Consider the following 25,106-nt stretch of genomic DNA (forward strand, 5'->3'; position numbering starts at 1 on the left):
CTTGAGTTGAGGTGTGAGTGGGCATGAAAGTGCATGTCACTTATATGTTTGTTAAAAGAAGAACACATTAAAACTTCATCATGGGATATTGTACAGACGGTCATTTAATACGACCACAGTTACCTACTGTAACCCATGCCAATAGAGCCACTCTGTATAAAGTGCCACACATTCAGCACCATATGAGACTTGTGCCGACATGACACTAGATAATTATAATTAATAATAGTAATATGCTTACATTATGTTCTCTACATAAATATAAAATTGCTTTAAAATATAACAAGCACAGGTACAGATGGCTGATAAACTCCTTGTGCACAGTTCTACCACAGTTCTACACTCTTCGCTCTCTTCAAGGACTCTCCAATACAGACAGCATTAGACTTTGATCACATTGTCACATTCAACAAGGGATCCGAGTGCTTACAGCCATGTCCATTTGTTCATGTTGCTTAAAACTGGGCTCAGTAAATGGCAATGAGGGGACGAGGACACACTGATTTCTCTCTGGCGCCCTTGGTGGCCACGCTGCGCAATAGCACCACAGTTCTAAGGATGGGGGTAGGCAGCCATGGCTCCTGAATGCTAACATCCTGCAGGTTAGGGTTTATTGTAAAAGTTCATGGCAAGTCGAGTAAGGAACAAGTTGTAATGTGTGAAGTTTGTTTCGGTGGGACCTACCCCGTCTTATGGGAAGAGGGCATTCCATGCACAGCCATTCAAGCACATCTTTTTCTACGGTATTTGAGTGAGTAGATGCCACATCTGTAAATTGTCACAGAAGTGTCATCCCTGGCAAAACAAACAGCTCAACAAACAAAACCAAGCAGCTCATTCGCTGAGGTTACGCCGATTCCAGTTCCCACACGTCAGTCCCAAGTCCACATTCCACAGATAATCTCGAGGGTGTAGAAAGAGGTGGGGGGTTTTGGGATTTTGTAGCCCCCTCTGGAGGTGTGGGGGTCAGAAGCTGATGAGCGAGACCTGGCAGGGGGTAGCAGGAAGCGGGTCGGGGTGGTGCCAGCCGATTAGGGCATTAACAGGCTGAGCTGGTGGGGTCGGCCTCTCCGGGGGTGTAGAAGTCTGGGATGGGGAGCCCCGTGTGCAGGGTGACCTGCCGAACAGAAACCAGTTATCATGGCCATTCAACATCATATTGTGATGACTGTGAATGTTATTAATGTGAATTAATGTTATTGAATAAAATGAACTGTAAAGTGTACATTTGGGAATAAATTAAGAAAATTTTGTACATTCAACAAAAACGGTTAAATTGGATAACAAACAAGCGTTTTTTACTTAAATGTTTCAGTACAAAGTTACCATTTTGTCCACTTTCCAAATATAAGTTAGAGGGCTGTAGGGAGCGGAGCTTCCCAGAATGCTCCGGGGCAATACTACGCAGTTTAAAACTGGGGAAAACAGGAGTTGTTCCGAGGGTGAAACTTTATTTTTATCTGTTAGTAGATTATTGTTTGTGGACTTTTAATTCTGTTAGCCACTGTCTAGCAGAAAACTGTTTCTTTTGGTGCTGCTTTTGCAAGTTGTTGTTATCTGTGTATGAGAGTAAATCTAGAAAAAGGCCTCATACCTGAAAATAGATAATCTAAATGATGCTTTGTCAGCATCTGCTATTAAAATAAAGTAGTGACAGAGCTAATTTAGCAGAGTAGAGCCTGAACAATAATGCTGGCATTGGCTCCAATTATTTAACTCTGTTGTACAGTTACAATTTATGAGATTAACTTCTTTAAATTTAGCAGAAAGAATTAAAATTAGTACAATTAAAATGTTATGTTAAGATCAATGCCATTTTAATTGCAAGAACTCAATACATTGAGTTTGATGGACAGTCATTATATTATAAGAACTTAAATGTTTAAGTAATCAGTAAACTAAATGTATTACTTACAAGTTGACTTAACACAAAACTTAGAGTGAAATAAGTTGCCTTATTGTTCTTAGCTTTTTACCCTGTCTTCATTATACAGTGAAGGAAGTTGGCACAGTAGGTGGGAGTCGTGCTCGCCACCTGTCCATGTCACTGCATCAGCAAGCTGCTGGTAAATATTCATGCTGGGCGCGCTGGGTCGTGTCCTTGCCGTGCTAAGTTATACTTTTTGACAGCGGGAAAGGTTGCGTTTGCGTTACCTGGACGTTTCGGTTGAGGCTGATGGCAGGGTAATAAAGCCCCTCCACACCCTCGAAGGCAACAGGACCTTGCTGCTCGTCGTTGATGAGGAAGATGAGGATGCCCCGCGTGAAGTCCAGCAGGACGCCCACCGTCGCTCCTTTACCGATGCCTCCGTCCGTTCTGAACAGATATAGAACCGATAGGAGGATTAAAGGCGGCCAGCCGGCGAGTGGTACAGCGGTACGCTGCTTTTTTATAGAAATGATGGAACCGCCACCTCTCACCTGTTGGTGTGCGAGTTGTTGTGCATGAACCAGGAGCGGTTGTTGTCCACATACATGGCCCAGGCCTTATCGTCCTTCCCCAGCATCACGTCCTTCAAGACGTCGCCACGGGCGACCCCAAACGCCGGGTCCGGGTGGTTGTCGTAGCGATCCACGGTCATCTCCCAGTAGTGCACACCGCGTGAGAAAGCCGTGTTTCCCATGACCACCCGGTCATCGTAGCTGTTGCAGGTCACCGTCAGGTTGTCATTAGACAGGAGGATGTCGGGGTGGGCCGACACGGGGTCAAAGGTGAACCAGGCAACTGGAACCACACGTGCATTATGAAACACTAAACAGGCATAAAGCGTTCAAAATAAATGTTTATTTCAGCGGCCGGACATGGAAGCACGGCAAGCAGGACTCCAGCTAGGAGTGAAATCGTGAAAACACTCCCACACACCACATGCAATACGCACACTCACACACGCTGCACTGGATATCGCCATGGCAACACAACGGGTCCCCGGTGATTATGTATTTAAACATTTACAATTTTATTCTGAATTTGAGACATTGGATGCAATATGTGAAGTACTGCCACCTTGTGGTCTAATGCAGAGATGCATGCTGTCAAGCAGAAACATCAAAGGCGTTCAGAAGAACCAAGCACTGAAGGACGCAGTGAGACTATGTGTGTGTGTGTGTGTGTGTGTGTGTGTGTGTTCGTACCTGCGGCTAGAGAGTTAATATCGCATGGTGGGAGTCCGGCTGATGAGAGAACGGCAGAAAGCAGACAGTGTAGGAGTGAGGAGGAAAGAGGGAAAAAGCAGATTTCATGAGGGAAGCTGGATCAGGTCACTCTTCAGAAGAGGTGCGCCAGGGCCATGGTTATTTACCACATTATTTACCACAAAGTCCCGGTAAAACGTGCCTCTCTTTCATTGCTTGTGGAAACGGACCCTTCGCTCTTTATTCTGCATTTCTTGTGGCTTGTGATGGCGTTGAAGTAAACACTCCAGTCCACCATAAGACATTTTGGGAGTCCAGTTTGCCATAAAACCCCTAAGGCTAAATTAAGATACACTAGCAAACAAGTTCTTTAATTTAATCAATTATGTGTTTTTTATTGTACGCATGTAAAAAAATAGGAATTTATTGTAACAAATATAAATATTGTCCATTATATCTGCAGTTCAGTAAATCTCTCATGAAGGTTCAGACCCTCGGACACCATCGTCAAGTGGCATGTGCCAGCGGCCTGGCTGCACCGTCACAAGCGTCCCTGTTCAACACACGCCAACACCAACCAGTTGATGGAGAAGCAAGCCAGCGCAAGGCCATTATAAGCAGTGTTCTACTGTATATTTATTTATTAAAACCCCTTAAAACCACACATTACACATTCCGTCATCTTGTTTAAATATTAACATACGTGGACAGGGCGGGGCAGGGAGGTTTTAAGGGGTTAAAAGGAACAGTTTGGCCATTTTCAGTATACATTTTGGAAGATTTGTTGAAAATGGCCGAACTATTTCTTTAAAAACAGGTTGTGTACAGTAAGTACAGTGTGTGTGTGTCCTCTTACTTTCAGAGGTCTGCATCACCAGCGTCTTGCTGTACTGCCCGACGCCGCTGCTGTTGAACGCTTTGACGCGTGATTTGTAAGTGCTGTTGAAGTGAAGCCCGTCCACAGTGCAGATGGTCTCCGTGCCCACATACACTTCCTGTGAACACACACACACACGTCACATTCACAGTTCCTCACACACCCCACCCACCACACAGCACATTCATGTAAATCCTCGTTTCCACTGGAACCAACGTTCCGCAATAACGAACAAGTGAAATGCCGTCTCCTCCCAATCAGAGCAGAAGCAGAGCAGCATCGAGCAAAGAAATGAAAACCAGAAACGTTTCTTATTGCTAAAATACTACTGACGCTTATAAAATACTGATGATCTGAAAGTGAGACCACAGAGAGGTGGAGAAGGAGAAGAACATCTTCCCACGCCAGGTTTAAAATAGTCTCTCCATCGTGCCTGGAGGAGCTTCGAGGACAATCATGAGCTCAGGAACAATGTTCATGTGAAGTGTGTAGAACATTTGTATATCTGATATGTGTGTAATCTGTGTGATGTGTAGGTGTTTGTGTCGGTGTATGTGGTGATATAGTTGAAGTTTCGTAAATGTGTGTAAAATGTCCTTTAATTCTATACATTCTTCTTTTTGTGTGTGTGTGTAATGAAGTTCTCATCTTCTCGCAGAGGTTCAGGTGTCTCATCTAGACCCCCTGCTATTGTGTTCCTACAATAATAGCGACTCAGTCACTGGGAGAGCTGACACAAAAGGTGTGTGTGTGTGTGTGTGTGTGTGTGTGTGTACTCACCCTAAACACTCCCCCGTTTCCGTCGTCCAGCTCCAGGATTGTACCCGTCCACAGCAATAGTGGAAAGGGGAGGCTGTTTCCATGACAACGTGGCGCTGTTGTTCTGAGTGCAGCATTCCTCCAACTGCAGGATCGGGGCAGCAGGAACTACACACACACACACACACAAACAATATATCAAATATGAATAGCCCTGTCCCCCTGATGGAGGCACTTTGTTTGTTTGTCACCACCTCTGTCCCCCGTCTGTCAAAATCGTGATTCATGAAATCAATGCTATTTTATACGGACGGACGGACACACACACACACACACACACACACACGTTACCTTTCATTTGCACAAAATCCAGCTGCTGTATGGTCTGCAGGAGGGGTCCGCTGTCCAGGGTCAGGTCGAAGTCGGAGGTGATGCGGGGGGTGAGCGTCCCTTTACCCCACTGACTCTCCGTCATGTGGACCCTTCGGATCAGAGCATCGGAGATCTGAGAGACACGGACCCACGGTGAGAGAAGAAGCTGATGTTCAGACCAAGACGATAGACAGAAAGAGACACGTCCTCCTGACCTGCAGGAAACCGCTGGGGTCGTTCTCCTTGATGACCTCCAGGCAGTACTCCATCAGGCCCGTGGTCTGCCTCAGTTTCACCGTGCAGTGGGAGATCTGGTCCCTCACCACCTACAGAGACAGAGACCATCATGAAATGGGTGGTGAGGGGACCCACCAGGAGGCCATCACTGACCACCAGAACACGCTTCTGGACACCAGCACCTGACGCTCCTCCATGCTTTCTTCTGATCACTCCCCTGGTTTCCTGCATGTACGTGAAACTTTTGTACACTTTTTCATGCCAGTTGTGGCCTAGCGGTTAAGGAGGCGGCCCCGTAATCAGAAGGTTGCTGGTTTGAATCCCGATCCATCAAGGTGACACTGAGGTGCCACTGAGCAAAGCACCGTCCCCACACACTGATCCCCGGACGCCTGTCATGGCTGCCCACTGCTCACTCAGGGTGATGGTTAAATGCAGAGGACAAATTTCACTGTGTGCACAGTGTGCTGTGCTGCTGTGTATCACGTGTGACAATCACTTCACTTTCACTTCACTTTAAAGAACAAGGATTCTTGCATCATTACATTTACATTTACAGCATTTATCAGACGCCCTTATCCAGAACGACTTACAATCAGTATTTACAGGGACAGTCCCTGGAGCAATTTAGGGTTGAGTGTCTTGGGGGGACACAATGGTAGTAAGTGGGATTTGAACTTGGGTCTTCTGGTTCATAGGTGAGTGTGTTACTAGGCTACAACCACCCTAGCAGTCAGTGGCACCTTTGCGGATCCTTAACCGCTAGGCCACCATTGCTGGTGGGGAAGGTGGAGAATTCGGGTTACACCTTGACGGCAGAAATGCGCAGTGAGAAGAGAACATGGTCCTTTTCTCCATGGAGAAATGTGATGGCACAGAAACCATGGCGTGTACAAAAAAGATGAATGACAGGAACACGGAGAGATGGATAAAGGGGTGGGGGCGGGGCTTGTCGGCGGGGATCCAGTGAATTTCTTCATTCATCATTGTCTCTCTGTCACATCCTTCCTCTCAGGGCTGAGATGTTGTTGCCAGGCAACTGCATGAGTGGCTCGTTGCTGCTCATGCTGTTAAAGAGGAGAATAGAGGAAACCTCCCAACACCCAACTGCTATGGTGTCAACACTAAACATCTAATCAAATCCTACAGAGGACAACGTTCCATCCTTTATTAGAACACTGAGGATGGAACCTGGTCACTAACAACCCAACCAAAACCAGAAGATGCATTCGTAGACAAGAACTGTAGTGGGCTGTTAAATTTGTTCCAATTCTGATGATTTCCTTTCCCCATCTAGCGGTTTTCATTGTTTTCCAAATAATGATACAAAAAGAAAAGTTCCACAGAAATGGCTTATTATGTGCTCTGATTTCTAAATAAAATACCATGTCCTCCAAGGACCTGGTCCACGAAGGATCCCGACCCTCAACTGAGACATAAATGTAAATGACTGGTGGCGACCACTAGTGGCTGGGATGTGACAATCACCGATCACAAATACTAAACAATTTCTGTAATATCTGTAAATTCTACTTGTCCTAATATTTAATATGGGTACTTTGATAATGTGGAACATCATTTCATTTCAATGTTTTAAAAAATGTTGCAGACATCTGAAACACGGTTACCTCTTGCAATGTAAAATTTTTACTAATTTCAATGAAATTCAATGCAAATTATAATCATAACCAAGACATTCAAGGTTCAGTTTATATATATTATATTGAATAGTGAATCATACAGTGCACAACATTGACCACCATATGTTAAAATTTTAGACCAGTGACGTCACACCATCTTGGTCATTTTAGTTTTGCATAAACATTATTTTATTGAAGTGTTGCACAGTTTTGACTTCCATTATACACTGAAATATTTGGTGCAATAGTTTTGTCTGAACGCTTGTAGAGTTTTATTGTGGAAGTTGGTTTTAACAAGTGAGACTAGTTTTCTCTGTTTTCAACCTGTTTATATTGTAGTAGCTGGTAGTAAAGCACAAGTAGTACATACACGTCACACTCGCTCATAGTTCTGACCACTAGTTATGGGGATAAAGGAACTCCCCTGCATCCCATAGAGAATCGTCCTTTATCTGATCCTGCAGTTTTTGTCCCATTTCAGTTTCTAAACCCAAAGCTCAGGTCAGATCCAGCTCTGCACCTCCAGGTCTTTTTCTTTCTGTGCTTTACGTGCAGCAGTGAAATATAAGGACGCTTCATCTTTTTAATGGACTGCAAATAGTTCAGCGTGGATTTACAGGGGATTATGATATGAGAGTTTCTCCTCGACCTTTCAGTGGTCTGTACAAAACACACACACACACACACACACACACACACAAGCTGCAGTGATATAATGGGATGTTACTCACTCTGATTAACTCACTTTGAATTAATTATCACAATAAACAGACTGTAGCTTGACTTTGCCTGAAGGGTGTGTGTGGTTAAGAGATGGAGGTCAATACAGGACCATTCACACCTTCACAAAAAAGGCCATTAAACCCAGAGACACACAGACACACACACGGTTCACATTCCAGACAGCCTCTGCACTGGCAACACCGTCTGCTTACAAAGCAGCTCACACACATTCGCAGAAAAAAAAACAGTCTCACACACACTCCTAGAGTCTACACACATCCTCTGTACATCTCTACTAATAAAAGAAGGACCATTGTACCAGAAATATTACCAGAAGTACAGGGTAATATGAATCTTTTAAGCATGGATGTTTAACTGTTGGGAATAGTGTCTGGTATTGAAGCAGTGCATTGTGGGATACTCTTGCCCACACCTATTCAGGCTACATCTCCACTTGCTGTCCTGGTTTGGCTATTTGTATCCTCCCTGTGAATAGATGAGCGTTCTCCCAGGGTGGGGCGCTGCTCCACCTTCCTAGACAGTCAGAGCTCCACCTTCTCCTTGAGGAGAGACGCCGTTGATATAAATAAACCCCCATAAAGTTTAAAGCTGTCGAGTACCAAACTGCATCTGCACTAATAACATGACGGAGGTGTGGAGCGATGGTAGTGTTCAAAATGTAATAAATAAATACGACATAATGACATATATAACCATATCAATAAGAGAATTATGTATAATAGCAACATAAAATTGTGAAATAATTGTAAAACACATTTTGATACACAGCTCATTATTGTGAAACATATTTAGCATTCTGCTAAATAAATGTACTTATTATTGTGAAATAATACAGAAAAGCAACACAGATTATTTCAGAGGCCTTTTATTTAATTTCAGCAGTTTTGCTGAAATTAATGTCCTTTTTCCATCCCAGGGTCAGCCTTTTATTTCCCCGATTTTCCACGATTGCCTTTTTATTTCATAATGCGACTTTTCATCAGAATGACTTTGTCTGTCAGTGTCAGTGGGTTGGACCTGCGTGCCTAATGGCTGATCCTTCTTCATCTGTTAGTCTATATTAGAGCTGTAAAAAGTCGAGTTTGACTCCACTGTTATGCCATGTGGTGCACTTAAATAAATGACACTGTCAGCCATTCTCGACTCCAACTTTACTGAAGCATTTCCATACAGCCATGACCCTGTGACCCTTCTGTAACGTTTGGATCGGTGTAGAGGAAGTGAAGCAGGAAGAAATGGGAGTCCCGTTGGGATGTTCACCTCAATTCTTGCTGAACGTTACTGGTTTATAAGCAAGAGCTAATAATAGAGGGACCACAGGAGCTTGTACTGGTCTGTATGGTACAATGTACAGCCTTTTAAAACAACATATGAATATTCATGTTCAAAATACATGTTCAGTTTCAATGTCAGCCACACAATCATCAACACTTCTAAACTAAACAAAGAACACACACACACACACACACACACACACACACACCACTGAGCACTTTGGCTGGACAAATCCATCAGAACAGATTTTAATCAATGTGACCTCGGTGAGAACAGTGACTGGCATTTTTGTTCTGGAACATTCTCTGTGGATCCCTCGTGTCAACTTTGAGACACGTGCAGAACAGAGAGAGAGAGAGTGATGAAGATCTACATTAGAGATTATTCTGGTGCATTGACGTTTCACTTCAGTGAATCTGCAGCGACTCTTGTGCCACTTTGTCTTCATGGATGCCACGTTAAACTAAAAAGAAACACCCAGGGGGAACATATGAGGAACCCACCAAACGTTTATCTAGGCAATAGGTCCTGGATATATCTCAGTTGGAACCAAAAATCATTCAATACATTTAAACACCATTTTGATTGCTGACCTCATGTAGGTTCTCACAATGATGAAGAAAAAGTACAGTGTGTGTGAGGATGTGGGGTTTTGGGGGACTCACTGTTCAGCGCCCTGCCACCATTTAAGAAACGGCCCCCGTTTCCATGGTAACAAGCCCATCACAGGTTTCACAGTGTCTGATGGAGAAGAAAGCTGGGGACAATCTGAACAGCTAGAAGAACCACAGATACACTCACAGGGATCACAATGAGACCCCTGATGTGATTAATAAACCCTGGAGGCGGAGACAGAAAATGGGGGCGGGAACCTGCTCTAATTCTCTCATCAGTTCTCTGATGTCTGAATACACAACTGATTATATGCATGTGTATGGAGCGATTGTTTGTTGTAAAATGTGAATGTGTGTGTACAGTGTATACATACAAACCTTTAATGAAGTCCGTAGGGATCAGAGAGGGTGAAGAACAGCACACACACATCAACACTGCTTACAAGTTAATCCTGGAGTGTGTGTGTGTGTGTGTGTGTTCATTTCAGGTGTGAAATTGAAGTCAGTCATTCTGTCTAATCTGCTTATTTTTTGGTTCAGTCTAAACAGGGCATTAAATCTTAACAAATACTGCATTACACACACACACACACACACACACACACACACACTCAGATGATTGTTCACTAATCCGAATGCACACATCGGTGAACAGGAAAGTGTGTCTGTGTTCTGTGAAACATAAAACACACACACTTCTCTCCTGTTATACAACGATCTTAAAAAAACAAACACTTAAATCTGCCTGTGTGTGCGTGTGTGTGTGTGTGTGTGTGTGTGTGCGTGTGGCAAAATAACGGTCAGTGATAACTCCCTAACATGACTACGCTCAGTTTTAACATCAATTGCGACACCGACAGCGACACGTTGGAAAGACGAACAAACTTAGCCGGCAGTCGAGGGAAACGATTATCAAGCCACTTCACACTGTCATCTAGTTATCTAGTTATCTAGTCATCTAGAGGACCAGCAGTGACACAATATGCAGCCAAGGAACGAAAAGAGGCGGTGTGTGTGTGTGTGTGTGTGTGTGCGAGTGTGCGAGTGTGTGTGTGCTTGAGTTAAGGTGCTTCTCACCTTGAGTTTATGTTCGTGTTCCTTGTTAACGCGAGAGAGCAGCTGGGCTTTGCGGCGATTCAGGGCATCAATCAGAGCGTCACACTGAGCCACCAAACAGGCCTCAAATTCCACACCGTTCTCCTGCAGGACAAACACACACAATTAATTAATTAATTTAGAGAAGATTTAGATGAACTTGAAACCTACTTCTTGTCTGACTTCTGTATAGAAACTAGAACAGAGTGAATAAAAAGATTGTATTCATAGTTGGGGGTCCTAGTGAACCAGAACTGACCACTTCATCCATGGTGACATGGAAGCAAGTCGCTCTTGATCAGGGCGTCTGGTAAATGTAAATGTAAATTAACACTGAAGTTGAACGTCTGGCTGGAAAGCGATTTCTATAACAATTTTATAAAGATGCATTTGTAAGTGTACGCTCACTGGCAGTAAATATTTCCAAATCTTATCGTTGTAAGGGACCTGATCGGGATCGTATCGTCCACCAGCCCTACATGAACATGTCCTCCAGCTGACAGAACCAATCAGATCAACTTACAGGTCGCTAGTTTAGCAGCACAAATAATTAAAAGGCCCAGATTCTCTCAAGACCGCTTTCTTCCAAACGAACTCTTCTAACCAGAACATGCGGGCGGGGCACGTGGGCCGTGTCCTGAATAGTGTTCTTCATCCAGCGACCTGAGAAGCAGCACACCTCTGTATGTAGGCCACAAGACACGATCTGGAGCGCGGTAGCGATGGCCCCGCCCGCTTTTAGACAGAATGTCAAGGCAGGTAGTAGTCTAGTGGGTAACACACTCGCCTATGAACCAGAAGACCCAGGTTCAAATCCCACTTACTACCATCGTGTCCCAGAGCAAGACACTTAACCCTGAGTGTCTCCAGGGGGACTGTCCCTGTAACTACTGATTGTAAGTCGCTCTGGATAAGGGCGTCTGGTAAATGCTGAAAATATAAAATGTAAATGTCATGTCCGGTTCCAGGCCGCAGTTTGAAGTTCCCGATGCCCTGATGTTGTGCGCCTGTTGTTGTGTGTGTGTGTGTGTGTGTGTGTGTGTGTCTGCGTCTTTGTGCTCGGTCAATTAAAAAACCCTCTCGGAGAGTGAGAATATCTGCATGTTTACAGTGAAACATTTACATTACATTTACATTTACATTTACATTTATGGCATTTATCAGACGCCCTTATCCAGAGCGACTTACAATCAGTAGTAACAGGGACAGTCCCCCCCCAGAGCAACTTAGGGTTAAGTGTCTTGCTCAGGGACGCAATGGTAGTAAGTGGGATTTGAACCTGGGTCTTCTGGTTCATAGGCAAGTGTGTTACCCACTAGGCTACTACCACTACAAACACTACATGCATATGGACTGCAGTAACGCATGGAACTGTATGTTAATGCCAGGATGTAACTTTGAACTCTGTGTGTATGTGTGTGTGTGTTATGTAAATGTAAATGTGTGTGTGTGAACTATACCTGAATATGCTGCACCATATTTCTAAGCTGCACCAGAAACTCCTTGGCCTCTGTGGCTCGATCAGACAGGATGTTGAGAGCCTGAGATAACTGGCCCTGCAGAGAAGAGGAGATGAAGAGGCCATCGTGAGAAACAGAGACGCCAGGCAGCTTCCATTGTGCAGACGTACAACATCAGCCATGATAGACACTTTCAACACTGAAGAAACCAAGTAGAACAAACACAGTAAATTTGGTGCGAGTTTCACAACTGGAAAAGTAGATCAATGGACTCGTATTAGAGCAGTAACCGAGCCCGACACAAGCATCAGGTCCTCATCTCGACCATAAAGGACCTTTTAAAGGACCGGCTTTCCAAGGATGCGGCATCTTTGGGAGTGAAATGCTGCCTCTCGACGGTCGTGTGACAGGAAATGACACTGCCGCCCCAGTGCTGTGTGAGGACACGTAAAATGGCCGCGTTTGGAGGAAAGGTCATGTGCTGAGGGACACTGCGTGGGAATGGACACACAACTGTGTTCACACTCATACATTCAATATTTTAATAAATATATTCTACACACATCATTATTCCACATAATTCCAGCATTGATAATGTTTCTATACACCGAAATCTAAATTATTCAAATCTTTAGGGAATGAATTACAGAAACACACACACTCACACACTCAGACTGCACACATACACACCACCACCCGCCTCCCACGGGTTTCCCATTATACACTGCATTCCTCTTACACACTCACACACAAACTCACACGCACACTCGGTAGCAGCCATTCTTTTAGAGAAGGGGGTTAACCTTTGACCCCAAGCTTTGGGAAAGTATTACAGACCATTGACATTAGTGCAGTGCATGATGGGAAAGGAGTAGAGTTGAGTTAAGAGCACATTCTACACAGACACACAGTGAAACGTAATGTAGAAGTAACCTTCCTTGCATTTCACTCACATTAACAACACGCTCATACATACACCACTTATCCACACAATATTATAACCTTCAACCTTTTAATAAAGTAATAAATAAAGTGAAGTGATTGTCACATGTGATACACTGCAGCACAGCACACGGTGCACACAGTGAAATTTGTCCTCTGCATTTAACCCATCACCCTGAGTGAGCAGTGGGCAGCCATGACCAGCGCCCGGGGAGCAGTGTGTGGGGACGGTGCTTTGCTCAGTGGCACCTCAGTGGTACCTTGGCGGATCGGGATTCGAACCGGCAACCTTCTGATTACGGGGTCGCTTCCTTAACCGCTAGGCCACCACTGCCCCACACACACTTCACTACATTAGTGAAGCATTTACAAGAACCCAGAGACATTACAACAAGCACAAACAATCAACACTACACCACACACCCACACACACAGATAATAAGTATTCAGAAGTATTCAGTGTCAGTCATCTGTCATGCTCCACCCATCCACACTCTGTTCTGGCCCTCGTCGGTCCAGTTTCTACTTTCTTCTTGTCTTTCTTTAACTTAGTATGGTCTCACTCAGACATGATTTTTTTGTGTGACATCTGTGTGTGTGTGTGTGTGTGTGTGTATGTGTGTGTGTGTATTGTGTACCTGCGTGTGTGTGTGGTGTGTGTTTGTGTATATGTGTGTGCGTGTTTGTGGTGTATGTGTGTGTTGGTGTGTGTATGTGTGTTGTGCGTGTGTGTGTGTGTGGTGTATGTGTGTTGGAGTGTGTTTGTGTATATGTGTGTGTGTGTGTTGGAGTGTGTTTGTGTTTATGTGTGTGTGCGTGTGTGTGGTGTATGTGTGTGTGTTGGTGTGTGTTGGTGTATGTGTGTTGTGCGTGTGTGTGTGTTGGTGTGTCTGTTTGTGTATATGTGTGTGCGTGTGTGTGATATGTGTGGTGTATGTGTGTGTTGGTGTGTGTTTGTGTATGTGTGTTGGTGTGTGTTTGTGTATATGTGTGTGTGGTGTGTGTGTGTGTGTGTGTGTTGGAGTGTGTTGGAGTGTGTTTGTGTTTATGTGTGTGTGCGTGTGTGTGGTGTATGTGAGTGTGTTGGTGTGTGTTTGTGTATGTGTGTGGTGTGTGTGTTGTGTTGGTGTGTGTCGGAGTGTGTTTGTGTTTATGTGTGTGTGTTGGTGTGTGTGTGTTGTGCCTGTGTGTGTTGGTGTGTGTTTGTGTATATGTGTGTGTGTGTGTGTGTGTGGTGTGTTGGAGTGTGTTTGTGTATATGTGTGTGTGTGTGTGTGCATATGTGTGTGTGTGTGTGTGTGTGTGTGTGTGTTCACAGCAGATATGAGTTGAGCTCCATCCCCCGTAGGTTTCAGGTATGAGGCATGAAAACACACAGAGCTCCACGGGCAACAAGGAAATAACCCTAATTAGCAGCATGTCCTCATTTTGGGATTTGGAAGTGGAATTTATCCTCTGGGCTCTGAGAGAAGCGGTTGTTCGCCCGAAACTTCCATAATGAAGTTGTGTTGGATCACACTCTGATAATTACAACCTCAAGTAGAGAAAACTAACAATTGGATGCACAAACTGACCGTAACATTTAAAAAAGGTCTGGATGGAGGAACTTGATCAGGCCTTAATATTCCCTCATCCATGTTATTGCCAACATCACATTGAGTTTACATCTGGGTTGTGAACAGAAGCTTCTGGTCCCTTCTGAACCATTTAAACACACACACACACACACACACACACACACACAGTTAAAAAAAACAGCTGCTATTCCACGTCTGGGTATGATTTAGGACGCTCTCTGTTCTGCCCTACTTTACAGTTCGAATTTAGCATGTGGGAAATGTCTCACACACACACACACACACACACACACACACACACACACACACACACAGGCTGACTGTAGCTGACTCATGTGTGTGTCCTGCATCGTGTCCTGGCTGGACAGACCATGACGACGCCGGCCACGAAGCCATTTACTAAAACACACGTTTACACAGTCCGTCTCCATCTTCATTTCAGAACTCTGATTTTCAAGTTTCTTGGCAACTCAGTAGTTACAGGGACAGTCCCCCCCTGGAGACACTCAGGGTTAAGTGTCCTGCTCAGGGACACGATGGTAGTAAGTCAGGTTCGAACCTGGGACAGATGAGGAGAATGCTTACTGTGTGATGTTTTTCATGTTTTCGTGGAAATGTGGATGCAGGGCGGAGTTTGTGAGGGTCGCGGTGGCTGAACATCTTCATCTCTCCTCCTCTTCTCCACCTCCATATTACCCAGGTCTCCCCTGCTGTTCCGCGCTCTCTCGCTCTTCATTAGAATGCCAACACGGTTAAGTGGTTCACAGTTTTTGCCGGCGGGGCGAATAACCGTCTTCCTCCTCCTCTCCTGTCTTCTCTCTGTTCTTCCTGCTGTGAAGATTCACCTCCTCCACTTCACTCTGATTTGTTCCGCTTGTATTTGTGTCCTTGTCATGCTTCGGTTTTGGGGACTATTTCTCCAACGTGGCCCCGATAGAAACAAAGTAGTGGGGCAGCGGTGGCCCAGAGGACCCAAAATCGGAAGGTTGCCGGTTCAAATCCGGAACCACCGAGGTCCCCTTGATCTCGGTACCGTCCCCACACACTGCTCCCCGGGCGCCTGTCACGGGTGATGGTTAAATGCAGTGTCTCACGGTGACAGTCACTTCACTTCAGTAGAAGACCAGACAGCGGGTTCCTGGTATCAGGCTGCAGGGACTCATGAGTTCCGCGGTGGATTTAGAAATGGGTGACATGGGTCAGTCAACCAGGGTCTCATTAATAACATCACGCCACACTCGGTTCAGGTGACCTTGCTGAGTGGATAATGACGGGGAATCCTGCTTCTTTTTTCATTTTAAAGGCACCAATGAAGAAGATGTCACAAGCCTCATCTCCATAGATAACTAGACGTTTTATACACACACACACACACACTCACACACACACTCTTTCCTTGTCCCTGTAACTACTGAATGTAAGACACTCTGGATAAAAACGGAAATGGAAATGTAACTAAGAAACACACACACACACTTTCATATGACAGCAGCTTCTCTGTTCATATACAAGCCTGGTGTTATTCAAAATGCAATCAGTGCCACACACACACACACACACAGATATGGAGCCCATTAGTGAAGTGAAGTGATTGTCACATGTGATACACAGCAGCACAGCACACGGTGCACACCGTGAAATGTGTCCTCTGCATTAAACCATCACCCTTGGTGAGCAGTGGGCACCAGGACAGGCGCCCGGGGAGAAGTGTGTGGGGACGGTGCTTTGCTCAGTGGCACCTCAGAGGTACCTTGGTGGATCGGGATTCGAACCGGCAACCTTCTGATTCCTTAACCGCTAGGCCACCACTGCCCCGGTGAAGGCCACCACTGCCAATGATTAGTAGCCAAATGATATTCATCTTTATTCCTAAATGCAAGGGAAAGAAGACGGGCGGGCAATGAGCGCACGAGGACATGACACATCCGGGATACGTTTATACATTTTTATACAGTAACCGGTGACAAGAAGTAGGCCAAAACAGCAGTTAACTAAAGGACGCTGAAGGACCGTGTTCTTTTCTGCTACGCAGATCGTAAGTCACCCACAGCACCACCCCGCACTGCTCTTTATCTGGCTGTGAAATTAGATTTTAAACTTTCCAATCACTTCTTCACGTCTCCTTCCATGTCCTTCCATGTCCCTGCATTAATAAAATGCTAATTTCATCTTAAAATGTATTCATATTAATAGTGACCCCACCACAACTTAAGACCACTAAACCTGGGAAGGAGAGCCTGTGTTAGTCCCGCCCACTTTGATTGGTCAGACTGAAGATGGAAGTAATTCATGATGCGCAGGATGTGCCCAAAATAAATAAAATTGTCAAATATTTTAATATGACACATTTTATGAAGTAATCATGTTTTTATTATTCATGTCATATTGAATTAATCAATTATGTTTTATTTTACAATTTAAAATAATTATTTCTGTATTTATATGTTTAATTTTGGCACTAAAAGCCAGCTGGAGACGTTCTCTCGGATGTGTGGAAAACTAATTTTATCCCTTTCCATTTCTTTCCCCTTGTAAGGATCTTGCTATTTACCTGGACAACTCACAGCTCTCTCCTTCTACAACAGCCCGCAACCTGGGAGTATCAATAGACAACCAACTCTCCTTCTTAACTCACATCAGCAATCTTTCCCATTCCTGTAGATTCCTTCTATACAATATCAGACGGATCCATCCTTATCTGTCCAGATACTGGTTCAGTCCTTAGTAATCTCACGACTGGACTACTACAACTCACTTCTAGCTGGTCTACCACTATGTACCATCCGACCTCCACAACTCATACAAAATGCAGCAGCACGACTGATCTTCAAACTTCCCAGGTTCTCCACATCGCCCCTCTGCTACGTTCCCTCCACTGGCTCCCAGTAGCTGCACGCATCAGGTTCTAAATACTGATGCTGGCCTACAAAGCCAAACATGGAGTAGCACCATCCTACCTCACAGCCCTTATTACACCTCGCACTGCACCTGGTATACTCCGAGCCTCCAGTACTGCTCGCCTGGTCCCTCCATCTCTGAAGGTAAAAGGAAGACATTCATCTAGACTCTTCTCCATCTTGGCCCCTCGGTGGTGGAATGAACTTCCCCTGGAGGTCAGAACAGTTCAGTTACTGAGTACTGAGCTCAGTCACCAGAACTGATCACTTCATCGATGGTAACATGGAAGCACGTTGTAAGTCGCGTCTGAGAAGGGCGTCTGCCAAATGCCGTAAATGTAAATGATATTGGTTTATATTTCATGTTCCATATTCAGTACTCCACTGGTGGAGATACCTTTTTTTTAATAAAATTCCTATTTATTATATGGCTGCATGTATGTTATATAAAGGCTCGCATCTTTTCTCTTCTACAGTGTGACATATGGAGAAAAGTAGAACAATTCCTCCCCCAAAGGCATAACTGTGGGTACAGTAGAGCCTGCACAGGACACCATCTGGACATTCGCTGGCCCAGTTTGGGATGATTGTCTCACTCAACAGTTACAACAAGCCCTCTGAAATGCTGTGGTTCTCCAGCTGGGAACCTTGGGTTCTGCATTCCACTCACACCCATGGTGACAGAAGCAGCTGATGGCTTGATGGCAGCGTCACCAAATCCAATAATATCCATAGCTATCAAAATTCCAGAACCGCTGTCTTTCTGTCCTCAGTCCACATCCAATGTACACAATCAGCTGCATTTACACCAACACAGCTGAGGGCTGATGGCACAATGATCCCAGTGTGAGTGTGTGCGTGTGTGTGTGTGTTCATGCACAGGAAAACACGGGGCAGGACGGAAACAGCTGGAGACGGCACCGCCTGGCTACACTCACACTACACACACACACACACACACACACACACACACACACCGTTCAGCAGCAGTGCAGAGAATTTCCTTTTTGGCCTGGTAATCGTGGGATTTTTGCTGAAGACAAGTTGGAGTGGATTTAGGCCCCGTCCACACGAAAACGTTTTACTCAAAATGTGGAAAATTTCTGGTGTCCACACTGAGACAGCATTTCGGAGGACCCAGAACGTTATACGGATTCCAGAGTGAATTTCTCTTTTCCACGTATCCGTGTGAATACACTGATGTATCAGCCCGACCTTTAACCCCAAACGTGTCCTACATACAACAATGGCGGATAACACGTTCATCTAAAAGAAATCGTCTCCACGCTGCACATTTCCTCCGCGGCTGGAGAACAACAGCGAGAACTAGACGCCGAACAAGGAGAGCGTGGGCGTGGACGCAGGACACCCGTTTTAGAGAAAAGCATCCTCGTCTGGACGGGGGTTTAGATGTAAAGCAGCTCGCGCGTTCAACGTAATCGTCCCATCCACGTGTGAGAGGTCATCAGCCCGACACGCAGATAAATACAATCATGACGTTACTAACGATACGTGAAGGAAGCCACCTCTGACCCAGTCAGAGGCCGAGTGCGGGGCATTCCTCCCCGCTCTGCTGCTGCCACCAGGCCTGATGACACATTCCCTCTCCACGGAAAGGCCGTGTACTGTGCTGAACTGCTCGAAGTGATATAATAAAGGTCAAAGGTCATTATGCATGCATCATGTGCAGAAGTTCAGCGGCTTTGTGCAGTTTCACAGTGGTGATAAGAGCTTCTGGTTTGAAAAATGTTTCTGTGTGTCTGTGTGTGTGTGTGTGCGTGTGGATATATCATGGTGGGTTACACTCGTTTCTACTACTTCCATGTATAAATAAAGAACATATTCAGAACAGATGAATATCAGTTCATATCAGCATTTTTACACTGATGGAAATAATAAGGACATTTTCTGATTGATAATTTACTGGTGTTTTTTTGGATTGCTTACACACTAAAATTAAAAGACGTTCACTATTCACTATTAGCCTTACACTCAAGCAGCAAAATATCAGCCCATATTTGCACAACCATAAACACATTGTCAACCTCACACTTGTTGCAAAACTCTACACACACTTAACATACATTACACACAAAAATCTATCATGAAGTCACTTCCTTGCAATACCAAAGCACTGACTGTCAAATTACCGCACCGTCCAACCAATCGGTTCAACACAGACATCACCAATCAGGTGTGTAAGCACTATAAAAAGCAGCAGGTGAGTTCATCGGTCTTCAAGCACAATGGAAAGAGTCCGAGAAAGAGTAAGACAACGAGGAGGCCATCGAGGAGGACAACAAGGAGAAGCAAGAGGAGGATGAGAAGGAGGAGAAGGAAGGGGAGAAGAGGAATCAACAGAGGCAGATGAAGAGATGGAGGCCATGCAGGAGGTAGAAAGAGACGAAGACGAAGACAAGAAGGTGCTCAAAGAGAACCGAATCTGACAAATGAGATGCGCGCAACACTGGTTGACCACGTTGTCAACCACGACCTGATGCTGAGGGACGCTGGGCTGCGAGTACAGCCAAATCTATGCCGATACACAGTGGCAAGTGTGATGAGAACATTTTGGCTGGAAAATAGTAAGTAATAGTAAAATATCACCATATCAAAACCATCTGCATGGGTTCAGTAACTGCATTCAGTACTATATTCTGTGCAGTATCAGCTCTTCTGCTACCTTGTCCTGAGAAAGTACTGAACTATTCTTTACTGTATTTTTCTACATTGATTGAGGGTCAGGAACAACACAGAACAGCAAGAGAGGGAGATAGTAAACATGGTTATTACACTCAAACAGCTCCAAGCTAACACTATCAATAACCATGCCAGTTTCAACGATATCCATCAGGTCTCAACATCAACACTGGCACGCATCCTAAAAAAAAAACATATTCGAATATCGAGTGCCTTTTGAGCGCAATTCTGAAAGGGTGAAAGGACTGTGGCGTGATTATGCAGAGGTATGTATTCACTTTAGCAGTGTGATCTTGCATACTGTCTCATAATCTTTTACTGTACTGTAATATGTATACTACATGTACACTGAACTACACAATTTTGCCTGACACTGTTCTTCAGGTAGGGTTACGAATGGATGGAGAGGAGGTCCAGCATGAGTTCATTTACGTAGATGAGGCTGGGTTCAACCTGACAAGATGGAGGGGAAGAAACGTCATTGGCCACAGGGCTATAGTCAATGTCCCAGGGCAACGTGGGGGAAATATAACACTCTGTGCAGCCATTACACAGAATGGGGTTCTCCACCGCCATGCCCATATGGGCCCTTACAACACAGCACTCATATTTACATTCTTGGACCAATTGCACAACATAACAGCAGCAAAGCAAATCGTTCATATGCAATACGTTGTTGTCTGGGACAATGTGTCTTTCCACCCCCCTGCTCGGGTTCAGAACTGGTTTCAGCAACATCCACATTTCACCGTCCTATATCTTCCACCATACTCTCCATTCCTCAACCCTATAGAAGAGTTTTTCTCGGCATGGCGGTGAAAGGTATACGATCTCCGTTTCCAGGCTGACATACCCCTATCAAAGCCATGGAGGAGGCCAGAGACCAGATGGAGGTAAATACAGCAATACAAGGATGGATTCGTCATTCAAAACGTTTCTTTCCAAGGTGTCTTGTTAATGACAACATTGCCTGAAATTCTCTGGCAGGATCCAGCTAGGCGAAGAGACCATGTCTAGTGTTTTTTTTTTTTTTTTTACAATACGTAAAGTGACATGTTGTTACAGTACAATACGTAAAGTGACATGTTGTTACAGCACAATACGTAAAAGTGACATGTTGTCACAGTACAATACGTAAAGTGACCTGTTGTTACAGCACAATAATAAAGTAACATGTTGTTACAGCACAATACGTAAAGTGACATGTTGTCACAGTACAATACGTAAAGTGACATGTTGTCACAGTACAATACGTAAAGTGACATGTTGTCACAGTACAATACGTAAAGTGACATGTTGTCACAGTACAATATGTAAAGTGACATGTTGTTACAGCACAATACGTAAAAGTGACATGTTGTCACAGTACAATACGTAAAGTGACCTGTTGTTACAGCACAATACGTAAAGTGACATGTTGTCACAGTACAATACGTAAAGTGACATGTTGTTACAGCACAATACCTAAAAAGTGACATGTTGTTACAGCACTACAAATCTCTATGTCAACATTTTGGGCATTTTGAGAAATAAATGAGATTCTTCAGTGTGCAACATTGGTCTTGTGTAGTGTTTGGTGGCTTTACTTTATATTTGTACTTTGTTGATGGCAGCCTCCTCTAATCATAGGGAAGTAGAAGTGCTAAATAGTGTTTTAGATTTATCACAGCAGAGTATAACCCGTGCAAACAGAGTATGATAAATGTGAAACGTGTGTTTCTTATGGTAAAAAAAGTGTGGTTTTAAACATAAGTGTATAGTTTTTTCAAGAGTGTTTAATTATGCAAATGATCTGTAATGTTGTGCTAATTGTGTGTGTGGTTGTGCTAATTGTGTGTGTGGTTGTGCTAATTGGGTGTGTAGTTGTGCTAATTGTGTGTACTGTTTTGAAAGTCGTGCTTAAGCAAAAAAAAACTGTATATTACAAAAAAAATTCAATTACCAAAGAAAGACTTTATAGTCCATACTGCAGGAAATACGGGATACAAGAAAACGGATGAGAACCAATCACAGCCTTGAAGAGACGCATGTACAAAACACGTGTGCAGTAAAGAATGTTAATTTTTTTATGAAATGCCTGAGGAATTCCTGCTGGTGCTGCAAGATGCCCATCAATAACATGCCAGCTTTCTGCTAGTGTGTGTGTGAGTGTGTGAGTGAGTGTGTGTGTGTGTGTGTGTGTGTGAGTGTGTGAGTGTAGGCCTCCATCTGTCATCCACGTCTGGATCGGTAGGCTCCGCCTGACAGGTCAGGGTGCCGCTGTACCAAACGTGACCCCACAGGGTCAAAGTAAAGAAGGACACCAGACCTACACAGACTCGCGCCACAGACACGATCACATCAGATGCATGTGGAATGTGTGTGTGTGTGTGTGTGTGGGCAGCTTGGTGAAAATTCCTATCGCTATTTCTGGAACTCTCCAACAGTTGGATGCAGGGTTACGTTTAAGCCGCTCTGTGAAGTGTGCGCTGAATTCTCCCGGACAGCTGAGCAGTTCCAAAAAAAGAGGCGGGGCAACACACCTGCCAGTCAGGGGAATCCCCGGTTACCTGAGCCTGGATGTCGCCATGGCGACAAGTCATCAACCTCACACACACACAGTACAGTACAATACAACGTCATTCTGTCCTTTCTGGCTCTGCCTAAGATGAAGGTAAAATTCTGGTCACCTTGTGACCTGTTCATCTGTTCAACCTCACACACACGCCAACACACACACACACACACACACACACACACACACACACACACACACACAGTACCCCACAACGTCACCTTGTGCTGTTTCCACATGGACCTCGTGGGTGGAGTGGCTGCCTCCTCCAGACATACGGGACGGGACGGGACGGGACGGGACGGGACGAGACAGTACAGTACAGTACAGGACAGGACAGGGACCACCTCACCTTGTGCAGCTTCCACATGGCCCCCAGCGCCTTGACCTCGTGGGTGAAGTGGCTGCCTCCTCCAGACATATGGGACGGGACGGGACGGGACGAGACAGTACAGTACAGGACAGGGTCCACCTCACCTTGTGCAGCTTCCACATGGCCCCCAGCGCCTTGACCTCGTGGGTGGAGTGGCTGCCTCCTCCAGACATATGGGACGGGACGGGACCGGACGGGACGGGACGAGACAGTACAGTACAGGACAGGACAGGGTCCACCTCACCTTGTGCAGCTTCCACATGGCCCCCAGCGCCTTGACCTCGTGGGTGGAGTGGCTGCCTCCTCCAGACATATGGGACGGGAGGGGACGGGACGGGACGGGACGGGACGGGACGAAACAGTACAGTACAGTACAGGACAGGACAGGACAGGGACCACCTCACCTTGTGCAGCTTCCACATGGCCCCCAGTGCCTTGACCTCGTGGGTGGAGTGGCTGCCTCCTCCAGACATATGGGACGGGACGGGACCGGACGGGACGAGACAGTACAGTACAGGACAGGACAGGGTCCACCTCACCTTGTGCAGCTTCCACATGGCCCCCAGCGCCTTGACCTCGTGGGTGGAGTGGCTGCCTCCTCCAGACATATGGGACGGGACGGGACCGGACGGGATGGGACGAGACAGTACAGTACAGTACAGGACAGGACAGGGTCCACCTCACCTTGTGCAGCTTCCACATGGCCCCCAGCGCCTTGACCTCATGGGTGGAGTGGCTGCCTCCTCCAGACATATGGGACGGGAGGGGACGGGACGGGACGGGACGAGACAGTACAGGACAGGACAGGGTCCACCTCACCTTGTGCAGCTTCCACATGGCCCCCAGCGCCTTGACCTCGTGGGTGGAGTGGCTGCCCTCCTCCAGGCACTGGTAGCAGACCGGGCTCTTGCACTGGACGCAGTACATGCTGAGGTTCTCCAGGTCGTGCTCGGTGCAGGTGGAGATCTTGCGTGGACTGGTCCTGCGGGTGACGCGGCCCTGCGCCGGGGGGACCAGGCGGTGTTTGGCCAGTGGGCCGCGGGGCGGGTGGCAGCGCAGGCGACACGGGTCGCAGTAGAACACGTCGCACGTCTCGCACATGGCGGTGGCCTCCCTCGGGCTCTTCTCGCACAGCTGGCAGCGCAGCGCGGCCGCCTTGCTCTGCTGGTACCGGTCCACCACGCCCTCCAGGACCCGGTTCCGGGGGAAGCCGCGCAGCCCCCGCTCGTCCAGGGTGAGGCTGCGGTGGCACTGCGGGCAGGTGATGCAGGAGTTTCGGGGTACCGGGGGCGGGTGGTGCTGGATCGGGGTGGTCGGGGGGAAGACCCGCACCCCGTTGGGGGATTTCTGGCAGGGGGTGGTCGGGGCGCTGACGAAGCCGCCGTAGGACCCGTAGCCGCTGTCCGCCTCGCTGTACAGGCTCATCTTGTCCAGGTCCAGGTAGTCGTAGTCGGACGCGGCGGAGCCGGACGCGCGGCTGCTCTGCGGGGACTCGGCGTCGGGCGTCTGGACCAGGATGTTCCGGGCGCAGGCCTGGCAGATGTTGTGCGAGCAGGGCAGGATGATGGGCTCCCGGAAGAAGGAGCCGCAGACCGGGCACTTTAGCTCCTCTTCCATCTCCTCCATGGCTGCGGAGAGAAGCTGGAGAGAAACTGGAGAGACGCTGAAGATGCTGGAGAGAAACTGGAGATGCTGGAGATGCGCGCCGGTCGTGCGCTCTGAGCGCGGCGCGCAGGAGGCGGAGCCTTTTATCAGAGGGGCGGGGCGAGATGACGCAGCGCCTCGCAGCGGCCAGCCAATCGCAGGGACATCCCACGTCCATCGATATAATCGATGATTAGATCCGTATCTGGGACGC

At 46.2% G+C, this 25,106-nt stretch overlaps 1 protein-coding gene across 1 annotated transcript; it reads right to left on the reverse strand.

The window, feature by feature from the left end:
* Positions 1–227: 227 nt before the first annotated feature.
* On the reverse strand, positions 228–24,981 carry LOC114797420 (E3 ubiquitin-protein ligase TRIM9-like). Its single transcript, XM_028992381.1, is given in 12 exon segments — positions 228–1,117; positions 2,155–2,317; positions 2,422–2,725; positions 3,133–3,171; positions 3,989–4,127; positions 4,790–4,828; positions 4,830–4,936; positions 5,120–5,273; positions 5,356–5,466; positions 10,728–10,850; positions 12,206–12,301; positions 24,068–24,981. Coding segments are annotated over 12 exon segments (2,160 nt in total). The 5' UTR covers positions 24,875–24,981; the 3' UTR covers positions 228–1,039.
* Positions 24,982–25,106: the final 125 nt, after the last annotated feature.

The sequence above is a fragment of the Denticeps clupeoides genome, chromosome 1 (genome assembly GCF_900700375.1).
Source record: "Denticeps clupeoides chromosome 1, fDenClu1.1, whole genome shotgun sequence".
Classification (NCBI taxonomy): domain Eukaryota; kingdom Metazoa; phylum Chordata; class Actinopteri; order Clupeiformes; family Denticipitidae; genus Denticeps; species Denticeps clupeoides.